The following is a 27,014-nucleotide window of genomic DNA, read 5'->3' on the forward strand; positions in this document are numbered from 1 at the left end:
TATATAAGGAAACTAACTATATTTAAGGGCTTTTTAGATTTATGTCCAAAATGATTAGTTGTCATTGGGTTTAGTCTATGCATTTATATGTAGGTCCTTTGACATTTATCACTTTTTTTGTTGTGTTGATTTTACCCTTTGAGGTAAATAAGGAAAACACATTGAAATTGAAATTTAATGGATTATTTCCTTGTAATTGAATTCCATAATTTAAATTTTGAATTCTTTCCTTGATAATATTCCTAATATATGGATAAAATACAATTTAATCAATAAAAAGTAAAGACCCACATATTATACCAATCAATTAAACAAGTAGCCACATTAAATTATATACCTAACATACAGGTAAATAGTGTAATTATTACCAACGAAAAAAACTTAGTGATGATAAATCATGTTACTTATAAGTTAGAACATAAATTAGAAGACTACCTATAAGTTAGGAACATAAATTAGAAGACTACCTATAAGTTATATACAAAAATAGACAAAATAAAATTGTATGTTACCTAAAAAAAAAAAAAAAAAGGGAGCTGATTTCCCACTCCCATTTTTTCCACTTACACTCTTTTTTTTTGCTTTTTAATCAATTTTGTTCTTTCTCTTTCCTATTCTATCCTTACCCTACATTAATTTCTTTTTTACTTCACTTTTATATTATTTCTTTTTCTTTATACTTAATTTTCTAACTTATACTCAATTTTCAGTATTAAAGGGGAAAAAAAACTTAATTTCTTACTCGATTAAAGAAAAAAAAATTAAAAATGGTGTGCAAGTTGGAAAATTAAGTATAAAGAAAAAGAACTAATATAAAAGTGAAGTAAAAAGAAATTAATGTAGGGTAATGGTAGAATAGGAAAGAGAAGAAACAAAATTGATTAAAAAGTATTAAAAAGCAAAAGGAAGTGTAAATAGAGTAAATGGGAGTGCGGTCCAAAAAAAAAAAAAGGTACATAAAATACTATTACACATTGTCGAACATATGAAAAAACATATATATACCTATGCAATAGGCAATATGACATAAAAAACTCATTCTTAAAATAAAATAATAAAAATATTACATAAAAAAATATTTAAAATGGAATGTAATTCTACGTGGCACAAAAGTCAAAGGACTTGGATCAAAGTCACTAAATCCGGGAATTAAACCAAACTCCTCAATGAAAATTTGGATCTATATCAACGTTTCTGTATATTTAATTATATATGTACCAACTGATCAAACCGAATCCATGTTAACAAAAAACTAAAAAACCACAACAGGAAAATTGAATACAGGCTGCAGGTTGCGACCTCAAATGTGGCATGGGAATTAGGATTTAGATGATCCTCCATTAATGCCACGTTTGGGCTATAATTGATGTTGGATTGGATTACAACTAGGCTAATCCATTCCAATTAAATGTAATCCAAATCCTTCTAGGCTAAGGATGAAAGCTTTCTTCACAAGAAACATATTCTTCACTAAAATTTCATTGAGCAATTACCAATTGTACAAGGGTTTCATGGATGAAATGTATTGCAAGCAGTCGAACACGGATATCCTTACGCTGCTAAAACAGTTAACCATAGGATTACACAAACTTTAGGCATACACACATAGAATTACACTAGACTTGGAAATATTTAACCAAAATGATTAACAAGAGTCTTAGAGATAAATTTCTGATGAAGCCATAGGTGGTAACTGCAGTAAGATCTTCTCCTTGTGAGAAGAGGGACCATGGGTAGAACTTACACTTAAAAATTAACTTGTATGGAAAGGGTTCTCGAGAGCTCTCAACTTGGGATATTTGGGTTCTAACATTCTACCACGCTTTTGTATATTACGTCATCATCGGCGCACTCTATTTACATTGGCCCAATGGTGTCATCCATTCCTTCCTTTGAGGCAGCTTCACTCGTTTACCCGTATCGCTCTTTCTCTGAAGTCTGGCTCAGGATCCACCGAAACACAAGGATTTGAAGATTAGTAAATAATGAAGACCTTATAATTCGAAGGAGACAGCAAAAGCATAATAGCCTGACATATAGTACCTCAAAGCAGCCCCAGCATATTCATGTGAAGAGAACAGAATCAAAACAGAGTACAAAGATATATTTGCACTCTATTGAGGGCACAAGTATATACTGACTTCCATTTAACTGATCATCTAACATGCTTTTCTAAACATCTAGTTAGCTTCCCCGACGTATATATTCATATGCCCTCACTTCTCACCTAAGAAAAATAGAATTAGTATCCTTTAAGAGAACAAATTTGCAAATATCCTTTGGACACAAAAATACATTAGTTTCATCAAGTTATGATAGAATACTTTAAGATAATTATGTGACATTATGACATACCAAGAATCTCAGACCAGTAATTCAATTTCCATACAATCATCTTCGACCATCATATATGTAGAAAAGATATTGGTACAAGTGTAGTTATAAGAGGAAACTTATTGTACATCTGTCTATCTTTATCACAGTGAGCAGCTTGATCCTTATTTGGATTAGAGTAAAATTGTAAGGAATGGCTAACAATATATAAAGCACACGAAATTAGAAAGGAAAATGGTTACCTCAGCTTGTACCTGTTGTTTTTTGAATGCAGTCCCTCCCAATATAAGGGAAACTCTCGGCAGTAAGTGTACATGCAGCACAATATGACAAAGAGCAAGCAAAACAGACAACCACCAACTGCAGTATAACAATAAAACAGAAAATTAATAAATGGAATAATGACACAAATATGGAAAATGAAGAACACGTTACACAACAAATGAATTAACCTCGACCACACTCGGAAATTAAGAAGTACCTAGGCCTCCTCCATGTTGGCAAATACAATCGAAGGCACGTGTTGGATTTTATAGAAATCATCTCCTCCAACCTGAAGCCTACTATGCAATGTCCTAGACATCTCTGTGAAGCTTAATTCCCAGAGTGTAGTAATATGTCTCAGCCCATCTGGAAGTGTCGTCAATCCCACGCAACGTTGCATGCACAATCGGTGGAGGCTAGGCATGGCTCCTTCTTCCACCGTGAAGTCCCTTAATTCGTACATGCAAATGAGGGAAAGAGATTCAAGTTGAAGAAAGCTTCCTTTGGAGAAAACCAGTGTGTCTAATCCATCCTCAAAAGTTTCCTCCATAAGGCAAAGAGTTCTAAGATTTGGCTGCTTCTCTAGCACGGCCATCTGGTTGGCCTTGAGATCACAGCGACACAGTGTTAACTTAGTGAGGTTCGGAAAGTGTTCAAGGTCCGGTAACTCTACGGTTCGCCCATTCAAATGTAGCTTGTATATATGACGGCAACTTAACACTATCTGTGCAACTTCCGTACCACTATGAATTCCAAGTAAGTTGTGCACAAATAGAGATCGAATGCGATCAAGTGTGCTGCTTGTAGATTTTAAGGTTTCCTCCAAATTTTTCAAGGGGCTTGTCACTCGTATGGCCAGTTTTCTAAGACTGGTTAACTGAGTAAGATCGTTCAAGTCACAGCAGAGGCTTGAAACATGGTGTAGAGTCTGCAAATCATGAAGAGTGGACAGTCGAAGTTTTTTACCCCGAGCGGTGTAATAAAAGGGTAAATACAAATGCCTCAGTTGTTCCATCATCCAAAATACATCTGGAACTACTCTCGTTCCATTAATGCGTAAATCCAGAGTTTGCATACATATCAAATTACTTAAGGACGATGGCAACCATTTTATAAAACTATGCCTTAGACTTAAAAATCTCAAGTGGACCATATTCCCAATTTCACTAGGCAATTTAACAAATAGCTTTATACCTTCAACCTTCAAAACTCTAAGCAATTTGAAGTCCTTGAATAGTGGCGACACTAACTTGTTATTCTTTGGCATCCAGTATCTTGGGCCAAAGTATAACAGAGATCTAAGGCGGTCGTCTCTTTCATATCTTGATGGAACCAATTTATCAACATTATCATCCACATAAATGGCAAGTCTTCGAACCTTACCTTTTAGTGTTGCCTCGGTTGGAGCAGGAAGAGCATACATTGTCTCCCTATGCGACAAATTAACAGTTTGGAGAAAGTTCTCCTCTTCTGCCTTCAACAAGCACAAGTCTCGCATGAGATCATGAAGCCGACAAGATTTAATCTTTCTAATTGAACCCCGTTCTCCAATTTGAACCATACACCTTTCCACTAATTCATTCAAGTAACTAAAAGCTATCTCCTCCATTGTTTCCATTGAATCTTGTCTTTGTTGCACCAAGGATATAAGACCTTCTGCCATCCATAACTGAGTCAATCTTTTCACTGATATCTCAAAATCTTCAGGAAAATGACATAAATATAAAAAACATGGTTTTAAATAATACGGTAAGTTATCATAACTCAACGACAACACCCACGATGTACCCGTCACTTCATGTTCATGGTCTTTGCCTCTTCTTATGTATGCATAAACATTCTTAAGGACTGTCTCCCACTCATTAATTGTGTCCTTTCTGGCAAGTAGTCCTGCGAGCACAATGACTGCTAATGGCAAGCCGACACAATGTTGAAGCATTTTCTTTCCTAATTCTTTCATCTTTGTGGAAACTTCAAAGGCTGAAAAATAATCAACACCAAATTCATTGTTATATTAGTAACTTTGCATTGTAAAAGTAAATAATTAAAGAACTACACTAATCACTTGTCTAAAATAAAATGTTCATTTTTTTTCAAACAATTTTTACACTGTTAGTTTATGATTTTACTCAACGTATGCTAAAGAAAATAAAACACTTATGCTAGATAATTGACAAAACTAATATAATGACAACTGCACCAAGTTTAATAGCTTGGAACACAAAAACTACTTTGAGATGGGTTTTAACTGCTGAAGTTGGCTCACTTAAAGATGCAAAAATAGGAAGGAGAAGCAAGAAGTGACAGTCACTTCTTTCAAAAACTATCGGTCGCATAATCCCGAGAGCAGAGGTGGCGATGTTGGAGAGAAGTTGGAGGTTCTGTGCAAACCGACCTGTCGCAAGTATTGGACGATTGGTCACCGCGTGTTTTTCCTGCTATGCGTGATTGGTATTTTGCTTGTCTATTTGACTAGGTTAAGTCTTCTATCACTATTAGGTTTGTACTTAAGTCCTATGAACTATAAATATGCACTTTAGTGCTAAGTTTTCATGACTTGAGAAAACCAAGGCATCAAATTGAGTTTGAGCTAAGGGTGAGAAAAAAAAAGAGCTAGGGTTTGTGAGAGAGCAAAGAGGGTTATTCATTGTAACCATAACGTCGAACCTCTATAAATTCTTGTGTTCTTTGTGTGTGAGTTTACTTTTCAGTTTTGTGTGAGCTTTATCTTTGTATGGCTTGTGTGTGATAGTTACGTAATCCATCAATGATAATGTATTGGAGTGTTTTCGCACAACATTAATTTCTTGAAATAAAAAAAGATGGGTTCAGCAGACGAGTTTGAGATTCATTTTTCAATTTCTAAATGATAAGGTAATCAAAACCCGTACTCTTTTATTGATAAAAAATAATTAACAATACTTAAATAACTATAATTTATTGATAAACATGTTTTAACAAATGACAAAATTAAAATTAAAATCTGGGAGTTTATATTTCAATTTGGTGGCGTTAATTTGTTTCAATGTTTGTTTCCAAAGTGAAAATGGTTATAGCTAAGAATATTCGATCTGGAGATAAGACATAAAATATAAGGTTCTTAGAGCAAAGTTCTTATGAAGAATCCCATGTGCTATGTAATTTGGCAGATAATCATATAACATTTATCGTTCACCAAAAACAAAATGTTCGTAACGCTTGGAAACACAAAGTCTAAAAAATGATTGTATGTTTTTTCTTTTTAGTGCTTCTATTTTCACCCCTTATCTTATTTTCCCATCATTCTTATCTTTAAAATTTTAAAGCCAAATTTACCCCTATATAAAATGACTTCTAACGACTTAGAAAAAGAACATTAAACATTCAAACCAATTAAAAACAACTAAAAATATTATTTTAAAAAGTATCAAAACCCTTCCCACACAACACGCACACCCCACCCTCCTCCGTCCTACCTCTTCCTCCACCGCACTACAGCCATTTTTATTGTATAATTTATTAATATTATAATCAATAGTGGCTCCTTATTATAAATCTTTTTCTTATTTTTAATTAGTTTTTAAAATGTTTTATTAATATTATAATCAATTTAAGTTTAAGAAAATGGGTCCCACATATGTCATCTCATCATTTAGTACTAAATTATAATTAAAGGGTATTTTAGGAATAATAGTGGGTGGAAAAATAAGATTGTGTTATTTCAAATGGTGGGTAAAAAGATAAGCTGGGTGAGGAAATAAGACAAGTGTGTGGAAATAGAAGCTTTTTTTTTCTTTTTCTTTTTTGTCTTTCTCAAATGTAGTGTCTAATGAAATATGAAAAGTTCTTATCTATTGCTTTTAATTGACAAATATGAAATTAAAGTAGAGACATTGGGATGAAAGAATACTTATTCCTTCTCTTCCAAAGACTGCTATCTTCTCAAAAGTTCCCAGCTTTCATCGTCATTTAATGGGCGAGGTTGGTGGATGAATCCATTTGAATGTAAAGCTACCTCTTTGTTGCGAGTGGTGAGTAATATTCTGCTTTCTGTTTCCTCATCATACAATGGAAATGCAGCTTTCAGTGACTCCCATGCCTCAATGCTCCAAATATCGTCAAGGACTACCAAGCATCTACTTTTTTGTTGTAGAAGATATATCTTCTTGGCTATTTCATCATCCCTCAGTTTTGCAAATTCTTCTCTTTGCGCAGTGGTAGCAGAAATAAGTTTAATTAAAATTTCTTCCCAAACAGATCTCACTTGGAATTGTTGAGATATACATACCCAAACAAAGCAACCAAAATGGCGTCTAACTTCATTATGATGATAAATTTGTTTAGCAAGGGTGGTCTTTCCCAGACCACCCATACCCCAGATAGAAACAATTCGGTGGCTAAATTCTTTCTTCACCAAATGCCTGACCAATTCTTCCGCACTATTCTCTAACCCAACAACATCACGTTCAATAATATGAGAATAAGTTCGCCTTACTTGCTGCTGCCTCTCATACAAAGAAGTGGCACCTCTAGAGTCCCTTATTTCCTCAATGTTATAAGTTTGCAAGCTTGACCTCAAATTAGAAAGTTGGGTGGTAACATTCTCAATTTGTGACCCAATCTTGTGAAGATCAACTCCTTCCTTTAACACGCAACCAAACCTTTTCAGAACATTCTTCATGCCTCGCTTCTTTGTAGCCACTCTCAAGATAAATATTTCTATGACATCCTCCAAATCATAAGCAGTCTTTCTTATTTGTGCAACCCAAACACGTACCGTTTCATCATCTCGTTGCCTTATGTCTGCATCTTTCAGAAAACCTTGCATGAGTTGCAGCTCAGTTTGTGCAAACTCAACTTTATCTCTGACTCCAAACAAGAACTTTGCATCTTGGATGATGAATTCTCCAAGTCTTTCAATCACAAAGGAAACTACTGCTTCAGTCATATTTTCTTCGAGCGCACAAGGAAAACAACTTGCTGAGAAGAAGACATGACATAATCATTATATCAGACAACACAATCACAACTAAAAGAACACACACTAGCTACTGATATGAATTTGTCCCCTAAGTTGATTTTAGAGACAATAAATTGTCTTCATTAACCAATAGAGACTATGCAGCGACTATTTTATATCATATATCCTAGTTTGGATTTGCTATTGCTTTTGGGTACCATTTATTGGCTCAGTCCTTCCCTATTTTCCATTAAAGATATACCTTTTAAAGATACAAGCCATTTAAGTTAAGCCAAGCCATGTTGAATGGCTCCAAACTTGGGATATGATATTTGGGGTTTCCATTGATTATAAGATACTGTTAAATCTTTGTAAGTGCCTATTGAAAAGGCACCATTGCTTATCCGTGCCAAAGTGAACAACAATTGTTTTAAAAATAAAATATAAATTAAAATTAAAAAAAAAGGAACCATTTTGAGGTGTCAATTCATCTATATATATAAAAGCAAAAGGTAGAGAATAGTGAAACATTCAAAATATCAGAAAGTGTCCTTGGTTAATTCAAACATTAAAAATTAAAATTATTAATTAAATGAGGATAATATGATAAATTCACATTTTTTCATATTAAAAAAATAAAATTAAAAACAAAATAAGATAATAGGTCCTACTTTTATGGAACATAACTACCCATATTATATTTTCTTAATTCTAAAAATAAAATTAAAAAGAAAAGAGAAACGCATGTGCCAAGGGGCTAGTCTTTATAATTAATAATACATTTAATACTAGAAGCATAGTTTTAATAGTTTTATGTTCTCTGTTTTTCAATCTCTTTTTTTCTATAACTCAAAATCAACCAATAGACCCAAATGAAGCAATCAGACCCAATTCATCTTCTCAAATATAGACCAAAATTACAAGATACCATGAAAAATATACAGAAGGAACCAATAATCTGAAATCATAAATTGCTATATAAAAAAATAAAAATAAAGATCAAGGATAGATTGAGATTATTGCCTTGATTGGAAGAGCAAACAACCTTGTAAGATTGAAAGGCAGGGAAGAGCGAGAATCTGAAAACCAAAGATGAGGTCTGGTTCCATCAGATAAAAAAGATTACTAAACCAAATGGCAGAAATGGAAAACCCATCAGATAAAAAATCGGAGATAAAAAAGATAACCAGAGATGTTGCCTGATTCAATCAAATAAAAGACACTGAAAACCCATTAGTATTCTCAAGGAAATATAATGAAAACCAAAGAAGAGACCAATTCCATAAATTACGTTAATAAAAAAACTTCCTTCTACCTATCATGGAACTGATCACGATCCCACAATACCATATGATGGAAGATCTACCTAGATCCAACAACTACACCTCCACATAAAATAGATCCAAAGGAGATCTACCACCAAACTCCGAAGTTTCAACAACACATACAACAAGGGTCCAAAGGTGGGTGATCTAGCCAAAATCTGAACAGGAGGCTGAGAAGCAGCCCCAAAAAACTAGGGTTGAGACACGGAGAAGAAGAGGCAGGCAAGGGTCTGGCTCTTTTTCGAAAGGTATATATGAAAATATCACTTTGTTCGAGAACGTATTGCCTTCGGCACTCACCGCGTTCAAATCTTGCCTTCTGCTGAATAGTTAGCTTATGTTTTTGCCGTGTTCAAACCTTGCCTTATGCTGAACAGTGAGCTGATTTTTTGCGGGGAAGTGTTGAGAAGAAGACATGACATAGTCATTATATCAGACAACACAATATTCTTGTGCATGTACATGGAGATGGACAAACGGTAGTGCAGGTGTGGAACCAAGACAACTGCATGTGGTCCTGACTGGTGCAGAATATTTATCAGATTAGTGATATAATATTTTATTCTTTAAGTGTATACCCACATGTAGATTACTTGTATATAAATATAGTCTGCATCTTGTAAATTGATGTGAGGAATAATAAATCAGGCTCTTCACAACTGAACCTGATTCTCTTTCATATTTCAGATTGATAAGATTTCTTTCCACTGGAAACAGTCTCTTCCGTCTATGTACGTGAAGTCCGATAACCAAAGTGAACGCAAATCGTAGTCAACTTTGTTATCCTTATTATTTGTTTCAATTGTATGACAGCTAATTAACAACTTTGTTAAAGCAATTGCAACTTGCAATTCTATCCTCTTAAATGACTGGAGATAATTATCTTATAATTTCTCCGTGTATTTCCTTTCATAATTTAATAGAAGCTAGTGCAAGCTCCAACTTGATTATAGAGTACTAATTGACCTAAATTTTCTATTTCGTTACGTCCTTTTCTCAATGGATCGATGTAGATGTTCGACTTAATTGCTTCATTTTTAATTTGAGATGCATACCAAATATTTAAATACTGTTCTGTTTGATTTCTCATATGTTGAAGAATATCAAAGACACATAGCAGCCCTTAGATCTGTGATATGTTACGCACAAGCAAGGCTATTACTATAGTAGGGTTATTTACTCAAATGGTCTTCAAATTTATATTCGAGTTGCATTTTAGTCCTTCAATTAAATTATTTGTTTAAATAGTTCACCAACTCTTTATTAATCGGCGCATTGGTTCTACCGTTACATTATGTCAAGTGTAGGGGTAAAAGAGTCCAATTAAATAAAATAGTAAATAAATAAAAAATAAAAATAAAAATAAAAACCTATTTCCCTCTCCCACCTCCAAGCCCGATAACCATTGCAGAGCCCCCATCTTCTCCTCCTCACAGCCCACCTTTTCCTCCCCTCCCTCCATGTCCCTTCCTCCCCTCTCCCTCTATTTCTCTCTTTTTCTCTCTTCAAACGTTTATTGGGGCTGCAAGGCTCTGGGTTTGTTCAGAGAGAGAGAGAGGATGGGGAGGGTGGGATGCTGAGAGGCTGTGCAGAACCTCAATGAGATGGCGGTTGGGATTAGAGTGGGGGAGGATGAGGTGGGTTGGTTTTTTTTTAGGCTTATTTTTTTATATACCTCCTGAAAGTGTATTTGAGTCTCACTTTACCCCCTGAAACTCATTTTGTCTCACTTTATCCTATATTTCACACAATTTTGTCTCACTTTTACCTCATTTTTCACAAAATAATAATTAAAATTTTCAATTTCAATTTTTAAACTTAAAATCCATAAAAAAAAATTACCTAATTTTTCACAAAATAATAATTAAAAATTTCAATTTCAATTTTTAAACTTAAAATCCATAAAAAAAAATTGTGAAGAAAATTAATATTTTAGAAAAATAAGATTAAAACAAAAACAAAAACTACATCCCTCTCTCTCTCTCTCTCTCTCTCTCTCTCTCTCTCTCTCTCTCTCTCTCTCTCTCTCTGTGTGTGTGTGTGTATATGTGTGTGTGTTACCCGCAACCCAAACCTCAGCCTCCCATCCTTGACCCACTCTATGGCTCTCTCTCTCTCTCTCTCTCTCTCTCTCTCTCTCTCTCTCTCTCCCTATCTCCTCTCTTTCTCTCTCTCTCTCTTCCCTTCGCAAACAGTCCCTCTGTTGGGTCACATGTAAGGCTTGGGGTAGGGGTGGTTTGGGTAGTTGGGGGGAAAAAAAACCAAAGGCACCATTCGCAAATGGAAAAGATAACACACATAGATAGATAAGGGGTATTAAAAAAAAAAAAAAGGAAGATGAAGGAGAGATAGAGGGGTAGAGAGTGGGTTGTGGATGACGGGGAGGGGCTGAGGTTTGGCTTGGGGGTGACACAAAGAGAGAGAGAGAGAGGGAGAAGAGGAGGATGCAGGCAGATGGGGAGATGGAGGGGGAAAGGAAGGGTAGGGAGGTAGGAATAGGGATGCAGTTTTTGTTTTTGTTTTAATCTTCTTTTTTCTAAAAAAATTATGGGTTTTCACCCAATTGAAGAACATTTGGGTTTTCTACCAAGGCTTCAAGCTATTGAGTATCAAAAGCGCATTTTCTCTAGTGGATGGTTGTGAGATTTCTTCAAGAGTAGCCAAGAAAGAACCTTAAGAGGCATCACAATCATTGAGGTTATGAGCAAAGTGCCTAAGATCTCTCACTTGAGGATTGTAAGAGTAAAGAGAACGTTTTTGTCTCTGCAGAGAGAGCACATAGTGTTTGGGCTTCGCAGGGTTCAAACATTTTATCACCAATAACACAAAGAATTGTAAAACTTCCTGGATCTTTTAACTTGGGAGGGAGCTTCCTTTGCAAAACAGCATAAACCTCTTCCGTTAGTGCAATCGTTTCATGATATTTGAATTTCCTCTTATTGGCACAAAGGTCCTTCAAGAACTTTGCATAGCTTGGAATTTGCTTGATTACAGGCCACCAATAATGCTCTCTTAGGGTATAGTACATATTTGTGCTACCAGGATGCATGACGAAGGCCAAACAATAGGCCTCCTCAAGAATTTCCCTTTTAGTGCTTCATCCCCGGGAATATACAATCTTGTTCCTACCATCAAAGCTCCATCCCTTCTCATAGAATAATTTGTTCTTGTACCATTTTCAACCTCCAACCTTAATGTGCAAATTAATGGATCATGCATTTGGGCTTCGATGATTCGTTCAACTAACACCGGTCTTACGTGGATAGTAGCAAGCAAATCTCCCTGATCATCCATACTTAACCCAACTCTCGACTTTCTCAATTCAACCAACAATGGAAGATACTTCCCTCGGAGATGAGCCAAGGATCCAAACAACTTCCTGCTAAGAGCATCAACCACAGCATTAGCTCTCCCAATATGATGTTCAATGGTACAATCACATTCCTTTATCAATTCTAACCATCTCCTCTGTCTCAAATTTAATTCCTTCTGGGTGAACAAATACTTTAGACTTTTATGATCTATAAAAATTTGGCACGTCTCCTCGTAAAGATAATGTCGCTAAATCTTTAACTTGAACACTACCGCAGCAAGCTCCAAATCATGTGTAGGGCATTCAACTCATGCTTCTTAAGTTGCCTAGAAGCAAAATAGATTACCTTACCATGATGCATCAACACACAACCTAAACCCTGTCGTGATACATCACTGTAGATAATGAAGTTTCCACTATCGTCGGAAATGCCAATCTGGAGTAGTTGTCCACAACCTGGTTTTTCACTCAGTAAAGCTTTCCTCACACTCATCTGTCCATTCAAACTTAATTTATTTCCTTGTCAAACGAGTGAGGGGTGTCGCTATGGTAGAGAAACCCTCCACAAAGCGACGGTAATACCCGGCCAACCCAAGAAAACTTCATACCTCAGTGACATTGGTTGGCCGTGGCTAGTTTACCACTGCTTCCACCTTTTAGGGGTCCATATAAATACCTTCAGCAGAGATCATGTTCCCCAAGAAACTAACTATGTCCAACCAAAATTGGCATTTGCTGAAATTTGCACATAATTGTCTCATTTTTTAAGTTCTTAGCACAATTTCCAAGTGCTTCATGTGTGCCTTTTCACTTTTGGAATACATAAGGATATTGTCTATGAACACAATCATAAAGCGGTCCACATAACGTCGGAACACTCTGTTCATGAATCCATTAACGCTGCTAGTGCATTAGTCAGCCCAAAAGGCATCCCAAAAACTCGTAATGGCCATACCTCATCCGGAAAGTAGTCTTAGGTACATCATCTTCCCTGATTCGCAACTGATGATAGCTTGATCTCAAATCAATCTTAGAAAACACCTTAGCACCCTTCAATTGATCGAACAAGTCGTCAATGCGTGGCAACGGATATTGGTTCCGCACTGTGACCTTGTTCAACTGTCTGTAATCAATGCACAACCTCATGGTGTCATCGTTCTTCTTCACGAACAAAATTGATGCACCACAAGGAGAAAAACTAGGTCTGTGTCCATCAACTCCTGCAACTAAGTTTTCAACTAAATCAATTCAGCTGGTGTCAATCTATACGGCGCCTGAGAAATAGGATTTGTTCATGGGACGAGTTCAATAGTAAATTCGATCTCCCATTCAGGAGGTAATCCAGGAAGATCTGGGAATACATCCAGAATCTCCTATACCACCGAAATATCTTCCAACCGCAATACATTATCCCATGTATAAATCAAATGAGCCAAGTATCCTGAGCATCCATTTCTAAGTAGCGTCTCGTCGTCATGGATGAAATGAGGTAAGATGGAAGAACTCTACGCTCCTCATGGAAAGTCACCTCAGGTCCTCCAAGACTACGGAATATGAACTCCTTTTGGAAACAGTCAACTAAAGCATGTATCCAAAGGGATTAGGTCCGCCTCCAAGAATACATCTCCTACTAAAACCAAACTATCCATGTACCTCGTACCAGCCATGAAAACATCTCTCGTGGGTACAGAGATAGCAAGCTTCTCAAGCAAGGCCGTGAGTCTCACATCAGCATTATGGGCAAAACTATGTGCAACAACAAAATGTGTAGGCCCGGGGTCGATCAAAACACGTTCAGGAATTCAAAAGTACCTATGATGACATCTGGCGACACCTGCGCCTCTTGCTGAGTCATATTATAAACCCCGACAGTTGCTGCTCGAACGCGTCCACCACGTCCCTCGCTTAATTTCCCTTCATTAGATGAGGTTCCCATAATCCGAGATGTGCCTTGAACTCGGCTCATGCATTACTCCTTGAGTTGGCCCAAAGTGATCTTTCTACCAGTAACATCGGGCATTCCCTCCCGAAATGCCCTTGTTGCCCATAATACCCCGATGCACCTGCTGACAAGGTACATCATGATATATGTTGCATTCACACTGTGGGCGACTTCTTCCACAGATATCGTCTATAACTATTTCCTAAGTTTCTAACTATACCATCACCAGAACGAGGTCCATAACTAACACTCTGAGTAGATCCCCCACTAGAACTAGCTCTAGCTCGAAAACCTCCATAACTCCAATAGCTAGAAGATCCTAAGATGAACCTACCTTTCTTGGATGATCCTTGACTAGGACCACTCGAATCAAACTAACGCCATTGAGAATCACCGCGTCCCCGTACCATCATATGGTTGCTCTCAATCAAAGTAGCGAACATCACAAGATCACCATCATCTACCATACGCTAACCCACCATGATGTCACGAATGAATGGCTTTAAACGCCTAGTGAACAACTGGCATTTCTTCCTCTCATCCGCCACTAATAATGCGCAATACTTGGACAGCTCAATAAATCTCTTTTCAAAATCCAATATTGTCATGCTACCCTACTCAATCTGTAAGAACTCCTCTATCTTCATATTTAGATATGCTAAAGGGTAGAACTGTTCATCAAAAGCAATATGAAATACTTGTCACATGATGGACGACAAATCATGATATCGTATTCTTATTGATTCCCACCAATACCTTGCATTCTTAGAAAGAAAGAATGCAGCCAAAACTACTCTGTGTTCCGCCATTACATCTATGATCTTTTCCATCTTAATCCACTCTTTTGCTATATATGGGTCACCGTCACCATTAAACTTCATTGCTCCAATTCTTCTAGCTTGATCTGCATATGTCAAAGATAGATCTTTGGTATGCACGATTCGAGACAAAGCATGGGTTAACAACTCTAAGGTATGCTGAAAGTTAGGGTCGATAGGTTGGGTGGGCATCAAAAGTACTTTCCTTGTCGGATCTCCCATAACTGACTACTTGACAGGTTCTGTGTCGGACCCGGAATAGGATAGTTCTTCGGCTCATGAAGGGGCATCCTTCCACGAAGTCGAGACGACTGACGAGTCCCCTTACGAGTTACACCAAGCTTAGGGCTCATGATTCTATTACAAGAAACATGAATTCATCATTACATGAATTCTTTTAAGGTTTGACTTCTGCCGAAAAATCGGCAGAGTCTCCCATGTAAATTGGTCGTTTTCCAAAATTTACACCTGTATGAAATGCAATTCATATATCCACAATCGTTCAACATGCACAATGATAGAACAAACACAATCCAACTTCAAATATGTGTGGCCTCAGGCCTTACAAAAATTTTAGAGCAATATCAGAGCATGCTAATTAATTTAATTTACAAAAATACTACGGTTACAGTTGAATATCCAATATAATGAAAGTGGATGAGTGATGGGTGATGAATGCCTGGTGGTGGTGCTCCGGTACTCGATAACTGTCTGGGGGCACAAAACATTAAAAATGTGTGTGGACAAAAGAAAGTTTTGCAAAATAGAACATCAACATACTAACCCCACTGTTAAAACCATTTGAAAATTCATTTAATCCAAGTTCTATATTCGTACGAAAATCAACAATGCATATTTATATTCCTATAACCATTCATATATTCAATCAATTCAACAAAACTATTTGAAAACATTGAAAAATAAAAATTCCTTTCCACCTAGGTGTACCCTTCATAAATTCTTCAATTCCATTATTTTTTTTATTTTTTCCCCATATTATATGTCAATTCCAAGTGTCACATAAGCGACACCTCCTCGCAGAACTTAGAAACACAAAGTTAACTCGAGCCGCACTCCTCGCAGAACTCATGAGACATTTGGTCAACTTGAGTCGCATCCCTTGCTCCTCACGGTCCGAGTATCCCTAGGACTCGTGGGGCAAATGTCAAATGTGCGCTGACTCAACCAAAGGCAACTAGAATGTCCGTGGACATTAATATATCCGAAGGAAACAATTTATTTGAAGGCAATATTTTGGGTACCTATGGTGATTTTAAAACCTTTCCTGGAAAATTATGATATTGTTTTTGTTAAATCCTTAAATCTTGTTACCATTTCCTTTTCTACTTTCCAAGCCTTTCACATTTAATTAAAACAAAATTTTATAAAAGCATTTGAACTCAAACTGTATGCTTGAAAGCAAAAATCATAAATAAATCATTAATGATCAATTTTTACAACTTTTACTGCATAAAATTCATTTATAAAACACACGTTCACTCACTGCACGTCCGAGCTCGCCTTTGACCCTTCGAGGGTCCTTCCTACGGGTTTGGTGGAGCCCGAGTACCTATTTAAGCAATTAAAACATCTAATTAATAAAATAGCTCAACCACAAATATTTAATCAAAACCCTGACCTTCGGCCTTAAAGTGCTTGTACATACTTAAGTTACGACAATTACACTAGTCTGAAAAGACACAGGATTAAATATATGATTAAATTCTTATACCGTGGGGCTCACAAGCTCCGATTAATAATATGAAAGTTCCTATAGATTTAACAAAGTTTACTGAACACGTCCTGCAGGTTTGGTCCAGATCGAGCGGTCGGATCACTCACGGTCGCACGATCGAATAGTCACCATTTATATAATCTTTGAATCATTTATTCGGAGCATCCGGGACTCCGATTCTCGATCTATAAGTTCTCACATGATCCTAGAGGTTACTAGATCAACATATTTGGAAATGGAGTCGATTCCAACAGTTCGAATATATCAAACCTGAATTGCCTAATATGTAAAATCTGTTCATCTGTCAAATGATAACCAAATTCGGATCCAAGCATACCGTCGTGTTTGGGAAGACATGGGGATCATTTTAGGACCAAACAGGCCACCCAAACCTGGCGGCAGCGCGTGGGTGGTTTGAGAAAATTCCTGCAATCGGAAAATTCTCAAAACACCTAACAATACCTATACCTATGTGATCAGGACAACTAGTGGAGCAACTTTTGTTCTTGCGCCACGGCCAAAAAGTGGCCGGAGCTTGCCTGAATTCGAGCCAAAAACCAGTCAAAACTTTATATCATAAATCGAGTTTCAAAACTTCAAAATCAATTCTAACCAACCCAACCCATCAACTAAGTCGTGTTGAAAGGATAAGCAAGCATACCTGGATCGACAAATTTGGTGGCTGGAATCGTAAGAAACGACGTAAGCGACGATGGAAAGTTTTGAAAAAATTGGAACTTTATAGAGCTACCGCCAGTGAAGGAGTGGCTGGGCTCGTCGAAGAAGGGATGGGTTGGAGAGAGGAAGTTGAGTCGATTCTAACCTAAGTGGTCTCATGGCCAACAGTGGCCGGATTGAGTAGTTGTCGGCCAAAGAGTGGCCAGCTGTGTGTGTGTGTGTGTGTGTGTGTGTGTGAGTGAGAGAGATAGAGAGAGAGACAGAGACAGAGAGAGAGAGAGAGAGAGAGAGTGAGTGAGTGAGAGAAAGGAGATTAAAATCTGACTTCGACATATATGGTTGCACCACTGCACTTCTGTTAATCGTAAATTCTTTGTTAAAACTCTTATTTGAGCCCACTACATGTCTACAAACTCGTATCGACGCACTCTACGCAACGGTGTTACACAAATCCCAAAATTCTTTCCCGAACAAAAAGTCAACTTTAACCCATTAAAATACTCTCGGGATAAAATTATCTTTTACTTGAATAATTTAATAATTAAATTTTAATTTAGGAACAGGATGTCACATCATTTTTATCACAGCTACCGTCATTTAACACATAGGCTAATTTCCTCGGATTTCCAGCTTCACTTCTTTCCATTTTTTACCTGTAATTTTCCAACCGTTAATCCAAATGCTACGTTCTTTATATGGTTGGATTTAGCACAAAAAAATGAAGAACCCCTAAGGCCAAGATTCAAAAGTTAGCAGAATTCGGTGGAAAGAACACTCAAGATTTCAAACAACACACATACAAAACAAAACAAAAAGGGGAGGGGGGTTAAGGTTTGATTCAAGTGAACTAATTTTAATGCTTAAAATGTAACTGGACTCTAATTTTAACAAGACCAATAAAAAAAATTATCAAAGTTCAAATTAAAATGATAACGAAAACTAATATTTTCGGATCCACCCTAAACAATCTTGCTCATGTCCATGGATACTTAAGTTATGAACTTTAGATACATTGATGAAGATGTTTGCAATCAAGACCGGGTTTAGTGGCTCAAGACGCATGATTCTCTCTAAAATAAGTGAGCGTTTAATGCTACAATACTCATGCTTTCCATAAAATCAATCTAGGTATGCTTAGTACTTCGATTTAATCATATGAAAACTTATTAAGTTTGAAGAGAATATGAACATCACAAGAATCCTAATAGCATGGTTTTTACATTAGGCATTCAAGAAACCAATTCACATGGATGATTCTTACTTCATCCATTAGTTGCTTAGGAAAACATGAAGGTACATATAATACCAACAATCTCAAGAAGCATGCTTTCAAGGGTGATCAACCAAAGAAAAACATATATATCAAGGATACATTATTTTAGTAAAGATGAATTCATCATTTGTTGTCAAGAAACCAATTCACATAGTGCTCACTTAGAAAGGATTCAATCATTTGTTGCTAATTAGTAATTATGTTCTTGGGTATCACATATAACTTCTCAACTTTAGCTAGATGCATACAACCTAAGGAGATCGATCAAAGCAAGCAAACACATAGCATATGATTAATTTACCGAAAAGGAATTCATCAAAAATATCTAGAAATCCATTAACTCAAGCATGGCTTCAACCTAGGCCCTAGTTTTGGAGTTTACTTCCTCATGTTTATGGTAAATACAACTTGAAATAAAATTAGAAAGAAGTTACATATTTTGTGAAGATGAAGGCACCAGATCTTCAATGGTGGAAGAGTTCTTCTCCCCCTTAGTAGCCTCCTCTCTCTCTCTCTCTCTCTCTCTCTCTCTCTCTCTCTCTCTCTTGTTTCAGAAAATGTATAGTGTTGAGAATGATAAAATGTGCCTTCTGATTCTTTCCCCCTTAACTACCCTCTCCTCCTTTCCAACTCATGCATCAATATAATACTCATTCTTTCATTCATGTCATGATGAGATTTGGTTTTATATTCATTAAGATGCTCCCTTTTGACTTAGAAAATCCCACTCCATCAAAGTAAGTTATTGTTACCAAAATGTATGGTAATAAGAAGAAAGAAGATACCATCAAGTGGAGGTAAAACTGGCCCAAAAAAAGTTTCCAAAGCCAGGTTGAATGTTAGATCAGTTGGAGAGGTTATACTAGTTCAATTGAGCTAAATTTTGGATATGTTGTAGTCGACACCCATTGGAATAAGTTTAATGAAGAATTTACTGCATATGAGTATCGAAACATGGTGATCCATGGTCAAGAAATTGACCAACAAAAATGAGCAAAAACAAATTTAATAATGCGCTTTTAGCTCATATTTATTCCCACCAAGGTAAAATCTATAAATATATATATATATATATACATACAAAGGAAGGAGAAGGCTATAAAATTTCAAGAACTAACTCAAAATATTTGGTGAATGACATGATGAATCATGTACAAAAATGAACCCAACATATTGCCAATTGGTTTTGGGGTGAAACCTCGACTTCCTTCATGGTATCATAGTGGGTTAGCCCACATGTGAAAGCCTAACTGGCTACACGTGCTCCACATCATCCAATATGCGTTGGCCACTTGTTAGGATTGAAAATTCACCACACATGTGGGGGCGTGTGAGAATATGAAAGTGGAAATGTCCCACATTGGAAAGTTAGAAAACCATGCAAGGGCTTATAAGGTATTGGGCTACTCCTCCCATCGCTAATATGTTTGGAGTGAAACCTCAACTTCCTTCATAGTATGAAAGTGGGTTAGCCCACGTGTGAAAGCCCAACGGCCACACATGCTCCACCTCTCCCAATATGTGTTGCCCACATGTTATGCTTGAAAATTTGTCACACGTGCGAGGCGTGAGAGAATGTAAAGGCAAAAAGTCCAACATTGGAAAGTTGAGAAATCTAGTAAGGGCTTATAAGGAGTCAAGCTACTCTCCTCATTGCCAACTTCCTTCATACCTCCTAGGTCATCAAAACATATCTCGCATAGAGAGCTTCTCGTGCTAATAACGTGTTGTGAAATGGATGGTATATGCGAGAATATTGAGATGCACATCAAGTAAATGAGATACAATATTTAATGAAGTTCGGCCATGCCTATGTCCTCAGAGAGCAACATCAGTAACTTTTCTACTATATAAAACAATAGGGCTACAACTTGTTCTCTCTTGAAGAATTTCTTTCTACTCTATTTCTCTCCTGTCATTATTCCTTCTTTTCTCACTAGGTGGCTTTCGACTCTCTGCATGATGGTCTGTTGGAGTGCATTTGCAAAGGAGGGAAGGATGCCTATTTATAGGCTGAAGTTTAGTTGTGCATTGGGGAATCCATGAAAGTGCAGGGCAGGAGAGTGGGCAGGCAAACCATCCCCACAGTCTTAATTTCCTTTTGTGTAGGAGTAAAAAAAATATATGCATCGTCGGATCGAATTTAGTTTCCCTTTTGCACTTGAACTTTTAGGCAATCCTAGATCCGTAGACCCAAAACCAATTGCGTTATGAAATGGTGGCTTTAGCTGGCCCACATTACTTATGAGCTGGGCTTTAATAATTTTTTTTTTTTTTTTTTTTGGAGTGCAAGACGGTGGTGCAAGGAGGCATAAAGATCACATTTCCAAAGGATTCTCTGGAATTTGGAAGCTACCTTCCCTTACTTTGTTTACACCATTGCTATCGTGTCTATCTTATGATAAGTTGAGTAACAATTGTTTCCTACTTTTAATTTCTTCCCAATTTCTGTCCACCTATGTCTCTCATGTATAAGGATTAGTTTGCACCACTGCAATCTACGAGTTCTAGTTTGGTATGTGAGTAAAGACTACCATTCTAGAACTCATGTAAAGACTTGCAATCTATGAGTTCCACTTATATATTCCTAGGACTATAGTTGTTTTACTGTTATGATAATATACCAAATATCATGGTTGAAAACAACTGGTCTTGCCCATGAATAATTTAATACGTTATTACATAAGATGTCCTCAACATTAATTATCGTATAATTAGTTGGCTTTAAAAGGCATAGTACTAACAAATGTTCTGAATCTTGTGAAGATTAACTCCTTCCTTAAACATGCAACCAAACATTTTTAGAACATTCTTAACTCCTCTTTGCCTCTTTGTAGCCATTCTTAAGACAAAGATTTCTATGACATCCTCCAGAGCATAAGCAGCATTTCTAACTTTTACAGCCAAAATACGTAATGTTTCATCATCTTATTGCCTTACATTTGCATCTTTAAAACCCGAAATAGCTTTGGCCCATCGGGCCTTGGTATACTCACTTTGGCTTGTTGGCCAAATGATATCACTAAGTGCATTGATAGGCAACAACACAAGACCGATTTCTCGATTCCCTTAATGGGCCAATATGAAATTACAAGTTGTGTCCAATGCATGTGAACTCAAACCCACTCAAAATTGTAAATTTTAAATTCAACCGAATCTCATTCAAATGTTAACCTAAATTTGAGTCACAAGTAATTTTTTTTTAATGCGAAGTCACAAGTTTGAATCTCCCGTTTGTTTAATTAATTTAAATAAATTGTTTACTAGCATAAAAACCCAAACTTAGGTTAAAATTTGAATATGAGCCCTAAATTTTATACACACACGGAGAACAGTGCCTAGTGACCAATAAGGCCCATCAACTGTTTTTCAATAAAAAAAATTCTTTTTCTTTCTTTTTTCTTTTGTACAAAAAGGCATGTTCTATTTTTATCACCTATTATCAAATTCAAATAGTGTTCTCTTTCAAACAAAAAAGAAAAATTATCAGCCGTCCAATATATTTTTAATAAAATTCAATGGATGAGATTTAAGGGAAAGGAAAATATATAGGACAAAATATCATATCCAACCCCCTCTGTAGTCATTCCACCTCTCCCCAATTGGCGCATCCCATAGTACTTTTGATTGGTTGTCCAATTGTCCTTGTTCTCAGCGCCTATGCTAAATGTAACATCCCAACCCAATTTAATCGTTTTATTCAATTTAATTTCATTTCTGAATTTACAATTTTGCCCTTGGGGTATGGTCACATCAGTCAATTTTTTATGCAGAAGGATTTTTGGGAATTGAGTGGCACCGTTGCATAGAGCTCGTCAATACAAGTTCGTTGACAGGCGGCACGTTCAATTCCGAGTTGTAATGAGCTCGTAAAGGTTAGAAAACCGAAAGGACATAAAGGGGATTCCAAAATTTTGTCAAAACCCCTAAATACCCAATCAAATCTCTCTCTCTCTCTCTCTCTATCTCTCTCTCTCTCTTCCGTTGAGATGCTGCCATTTTAGTCAATGAATTCGTCACCATCCGACGACAAAATTCAATGATTCAAGTTCCAAAATTCTCCTATCTCTCTCTCTCTCTCTCTCTCTCTCTCTCTCTCTCTCTCTCTCTCTCTCTCTCAAACCCACTGCTTTTCCCATCTCAAAAACCAGGCATTTGGCGATGGCGTCGACTGGAAATTTCAATAGAAACCTCCATCATCGCCGGCGATGTTTCCGGCCACCTCAGGCCACAACATCACTTGGAACAGGTACTTAGGCTCAACATGCTCAACATGTAGGACCAGGGCCAAGCAGCTTTGGACTTTTTGTGAGTGGACTTTGTTTTTAAATGATCATTACTTTCAAAGATGGATTGTGTTGCATTTATATAAATTTGATTATTTTGACTATTGAGATTGTGAAAGTATATTATGGTTTTAATTGTGGAATATAGTATTTTATGGAAATTGCATGTGTAAACAAGTTTTGATTAATATTTGAATTATTTTGGGTTATGGATTATATGCTTTTGAGAGTTTGATATCTATATTATGTATAAATATTTAGGTATTGAGTTATGGACTCTATTATTTTCCGATGTCTATGTATATGGAATTGGGTACATTGGAATATTTGGAATTTGGGATTTGGTTATGGTATATGAGTTGGGATGTGGAATATGTTATATTGGAGTGCTGTTAGCACCACCCTATGTACCTCCTCGGCACTTAGATACTTGTATATGGATACTTGAATATGTTGAAACCCGGGCACCTTTGATCGGGTGTACCATAGGCCCTTGCCAGGCAGTCTGCGCCCTTACAACTTAGTTCAGCAGCACGAGTATTGAGGATTCTATTATGGGTGTCTGGGAGCCCAATCTCCCAGTTGGACGGCTTGTCTCCAGACACATGGCTATTAAAGATTCTTCCATATGGTCTAGCCAAACAATCCTTGTGTTGGATTGTTTCCCAAGTACAAGTTTAAACCACTCTCTTCCAAGACACATGCTCATAAGCACAACAAGTGAGGAAGGCACAAATAAAAAAATGATATATATATCACTTTTATTTATCCAAGTATCCATATAAATATTTATATGGAAGAGAGTGGTCTGGGAAGGGAAAAAGGTCAAGTTTGAGTTTGTGTTATATGTTGTATTGGGATTATGGGATACCTTGGTTTTAAAGTCAATTATAGTATATAAATATGTATGTGGGTATTTGTGTAGGTACATTTGTGGACTTGTTTCCAGGTTGAGTTTTCTGAGCATGTGCATTGAGACTGCTCTACACAGGTATGGATTTTTGAATGAGGTTTGGATTTGAGTTGGGTTATTTGGAAATACTTTGAATTTTATATGTTTGCAAGCATACGCCTAAGAAAGGGTATGGTTGTAGGAAAAAGGAGTTATTTTGTTTATGTGATTATATTTTATATTAACGGAATTATTTTGGAAGTTTCGATTATATGGTTTTACAATAAGGAATAAATGTATAAGCTGGTGTTTTCCAAGAAATTGAGGAGTATTAATTAAATGGATTTCTCTATCGTACATTTTGATATAAGTATACTGAATTGAACTATTTTCAAGTATCGAACGTTATATATGTACGTATACAAAAGGATTTCGTAGCTTAGTGTTTTGACATATTTTCTAAAATGAAGGGGTTTATTTATGTTGAATAAAAATTTATGTTTAAAGCTTGTTTTCGTCCACTCACAGTTTCTGTTTTGCCCCTCCTAGGTCCTAGATATCCGAGGTCGAGACCACCACGTCGAGGCATCACGGTTGTCTGCTCTATAGGAACTTTTCCTTTACTTTTCTTTACTTTCTTTTCCCCGAGTTGTAACCTTTAATCTTTAGTTGCTTTGTTTTCTCATTTGAGTTTGGGTAGAAGGCATGAAGCCCATTTCAATAGTCTTAATTATGGTGTGTGCTTTAGCATTGCGTGTGCTACCTATTGGGATTTTTCTCTACTGCTTTGATAGGTGAAAAATTTGGGAAAAGTCCATTTTTTAGGGAAGATTTTGCAAAATTTCGACAGAAGTCGATTTGTTTATCCCTTTAAGCTAGGGCTTTAGGGCGTTTTAGTAAAGTATGTCCAGCATCGGGTAGGTGTCGGACAGGAAGCAGGGTTTGTCATGGATTCCGAGAGGGAATCGAGGACAGGTTTTGTCACTAATGACTCTTTTACCCATAAAGTAAAAGATACATTGAGTTCTAGCTCCCTCATTGTCAAAACCGATCAAAACCCATATAGGGGCAGTCTCGTCACAATAGCTATGAGCAGTTGAACCTTTTCAATTCATTTATTCAAACTACAATACAAGCCATGTGGGGAGATCAAATTATGGAGATACATATTTATCACAAAGCTTTGCACCAACTAGATTAGTTTGGTGATATTTCTTTCTATAATGTTGAAATATGTCACAATGTCAAATTCCTCATTTTTCATTGATTTTTTTTTTTAAAAAAAAACAAAAATTTATATGAAGCTTTGTCATTGCAACAAATAAACGACCTCAAAGTTTTTTTTTTTTTTTTTTTTTTGGTAACAACCCTATCACTTGAGCATTGTATAAGTTAAGCGAGAATAAATGGGTTTGGAGTTAAAGTGGTTAAGAGCATTTTACCATGAGACCTGAGATCTTAAGTTCAATTTCTCCACCTTAATATTGTTTGTATGACCAAAAAAAAAAAAACCTTCAAGTTAGAATACATTTATAATTCTCCAAAATAAATTCATTTTTATATTATTTTCAGTATCCATAGCAAGCAATAAATGCAAGAAGCAAAGGGATCGTAAATTGAGAGATGAAAAAGTTGTGTTGCATCAACAAAAACTACAAGTTGAAGAAACTAAGTAAAAAATATTTGCACAGTTGGATCGGATTTGATCTCCTCTTTGCACTCAAACTTTCAGTCATGCCTCGAGCCTCCAACCCAAAACCAATTGGGTTATGAAGTGGTGCATGGCTTTACCTAGCCCACATTGCTTATGAACTAGGCTTTAATCATTGTAATTTTTGTTATGAAACTAAAGGAATTGTAGAGAAAATTGAGGTATAGAGAAAACATAGAAATCTGATATTTTCATTGAAAGTTTCTTTCTCTGTTTTACAAATGGAAGGAAGCCTTCTTTTATAGGCAAAGGCCTTCCTAGAGAGAGGAAAGCTGTGGGCTCCACTTATTAGTTTTACAACACTCCCCCTTGAAGACCATAATGTATGAGCTATGCCTTGTTAAAAAATCTTGCCGGTAAAACCCAGTGGGACAAAAACTAGTTGAAGGGAAAAAGAGTACATAACCATGTGTAACATAAAATTCTGTGTACATTGACAAGCGTGCGACACTGCCTCGTTAAAACCATGCCAAGAAAAACTTGGTGGGATAAAAACCTGGGCAAAGGAAAAAGAGTACAGTGTGTGAAGATCTTTATTGACAACACGCTCCTCCTGATGCTTGGCAAAATATCTTTTAAGCCATACTATTGATCATCTTTCTGAATGTCAAAGTTGACACTGCTCCTGTGAGGCAGTCTTGTAATATTGTTAGATGCTCCCCCTAAAGAATATCTCCCCCTGATATCTTCATGACTACCTTTCTAGGGGGAAGATTTTTCGGACTAAGTGAATGATATAGCCATCAACAATTCACGTAGTTGAGTAAGCAAATATATTTCTATTGAGCTATCTCTAAGTAAATCATAGAAATTTCCAAAAGTCCGCAAATCAAACAAAACCTGGGCTATTTGTAAGTTCACTTGAAAAGAATATGCCCTTTTTTTTTATGCGGAGATGACATCAAATATGTCTCACATCATCCCAAAGTGGTGGTGATGGAGCTGAGTTCTATCTGGAAAATACAATGTCTGGTCCAATATATTTCGGAAAAAAATCATTTAAATGCTTCAATACTTTCTTAGTATGAGCAAGAATCTCATTGGCATAAATCTCGATCTTCAAGCCAAGACAAATATTTCTTGAACTCTTTACGAGTTTTAATCAATTATCAACTATTCAAGAGGAGTAATGTATTGCAACCATATCATAATTAATGTACTCACTGAGGCAATTTATACATATTAATATTGAGTACAAAATTTGTATTCCAGGCACATGTCATTCAGAACTTGTTTCATGCAATTACAATACTTCAAGGATTTTATTTAAGGGATTACACTTCATGACACATTATATAGATTTATATCCAGCTATTTGTTCTACTTGTTCATCTTTAGGGAATCGCTTCTAGCGATATGCTCCGTGCATTTAATGACCCTTAAAGATAACATGTTGGGCTTCGTAAATGTGCAATAAGAAGGCACGATTGCACCTGTAAATATGGAGAACCTCAACATTCCTTGTTTCTACCAGAAACATTGTGTCATATAAATTGAGTATATT

General features: G+C 36.4%; 1 protein-coding gene, 1 long non-coding RNA gene and 1 pseudogene across 2 annotated transcripts; 1 reads left to right on the forward strand and 2 right to left on the reverse strand.

Moving 5' to 3' along the window:
- Nucleotides 1-1,461: 1,461 nt before the first annotated feature.
- On the reverse strand, nucleotides 1,462-9,279 carry LOC103322271 (putative disease resistance protein At1g50180). The gene is given in 8 exon segments (XM_089047308.1): nucleotides 1,462-1,938; nucleotides 2,044-2,227; nucleotides 2,577-2,694; nucleotides 2,816-4,578; nucleotides 6,488-6,526; nucleotides 6,529-7,557; nucleotides 8,561-8,616; nucleotides 8,853-9,279. Coding segments are annotated over 5 exon segments (2,922 nt in total). The 5' UTR covers nucleotides 8,888-9,279; the 3' UTR covers nucleotides 1,462-1,938; nucleotides 2,044-2,227; nucleotides 2,577-2,694.
- A 4,815-nt stretch (nucleotides 9,280-14,094) lies between these two features.
- Nucleotides 14,095-15,288, reverse strand: LOC148919892 (uncharacterized; annotated as a pseudogene).
- Nucleotides 15,289-22,755: 7,467 nt separating this feature from the next.
- Nucleotides 22,756-24,740, forward strand: LOC148919893 (uncharacterized). Its single transcript, XR_016124790.1, has 3 exons — nucleotides 22,756-22,929; nucleotides 23,833-23,898; nucleotides 24,349-24,740. It is a non-coding gene; the product is annotated as an uncharacterized LOC148919893 (long non-coding RNA).
- The last annotated feature ends 2,274 nt before the right edge of the window (nucleotides 24,741-27,014 follow it).

The sequence above is a fragment of the Prunus mume genome, linkage group LG2 (genome assembly GCF_029339155.1).
Source record: "Prunus mume cultivar Tortuosa linkage group LG2, ASM2933915v1, whole genome shotgun sequence".
Classification (NCBI taxonomy): Eukaryota; Viridiplantae; Streptophyta; class Magnoliopsida; order Rosales; family Rosaceae; genus Prunus; species Prunus mume.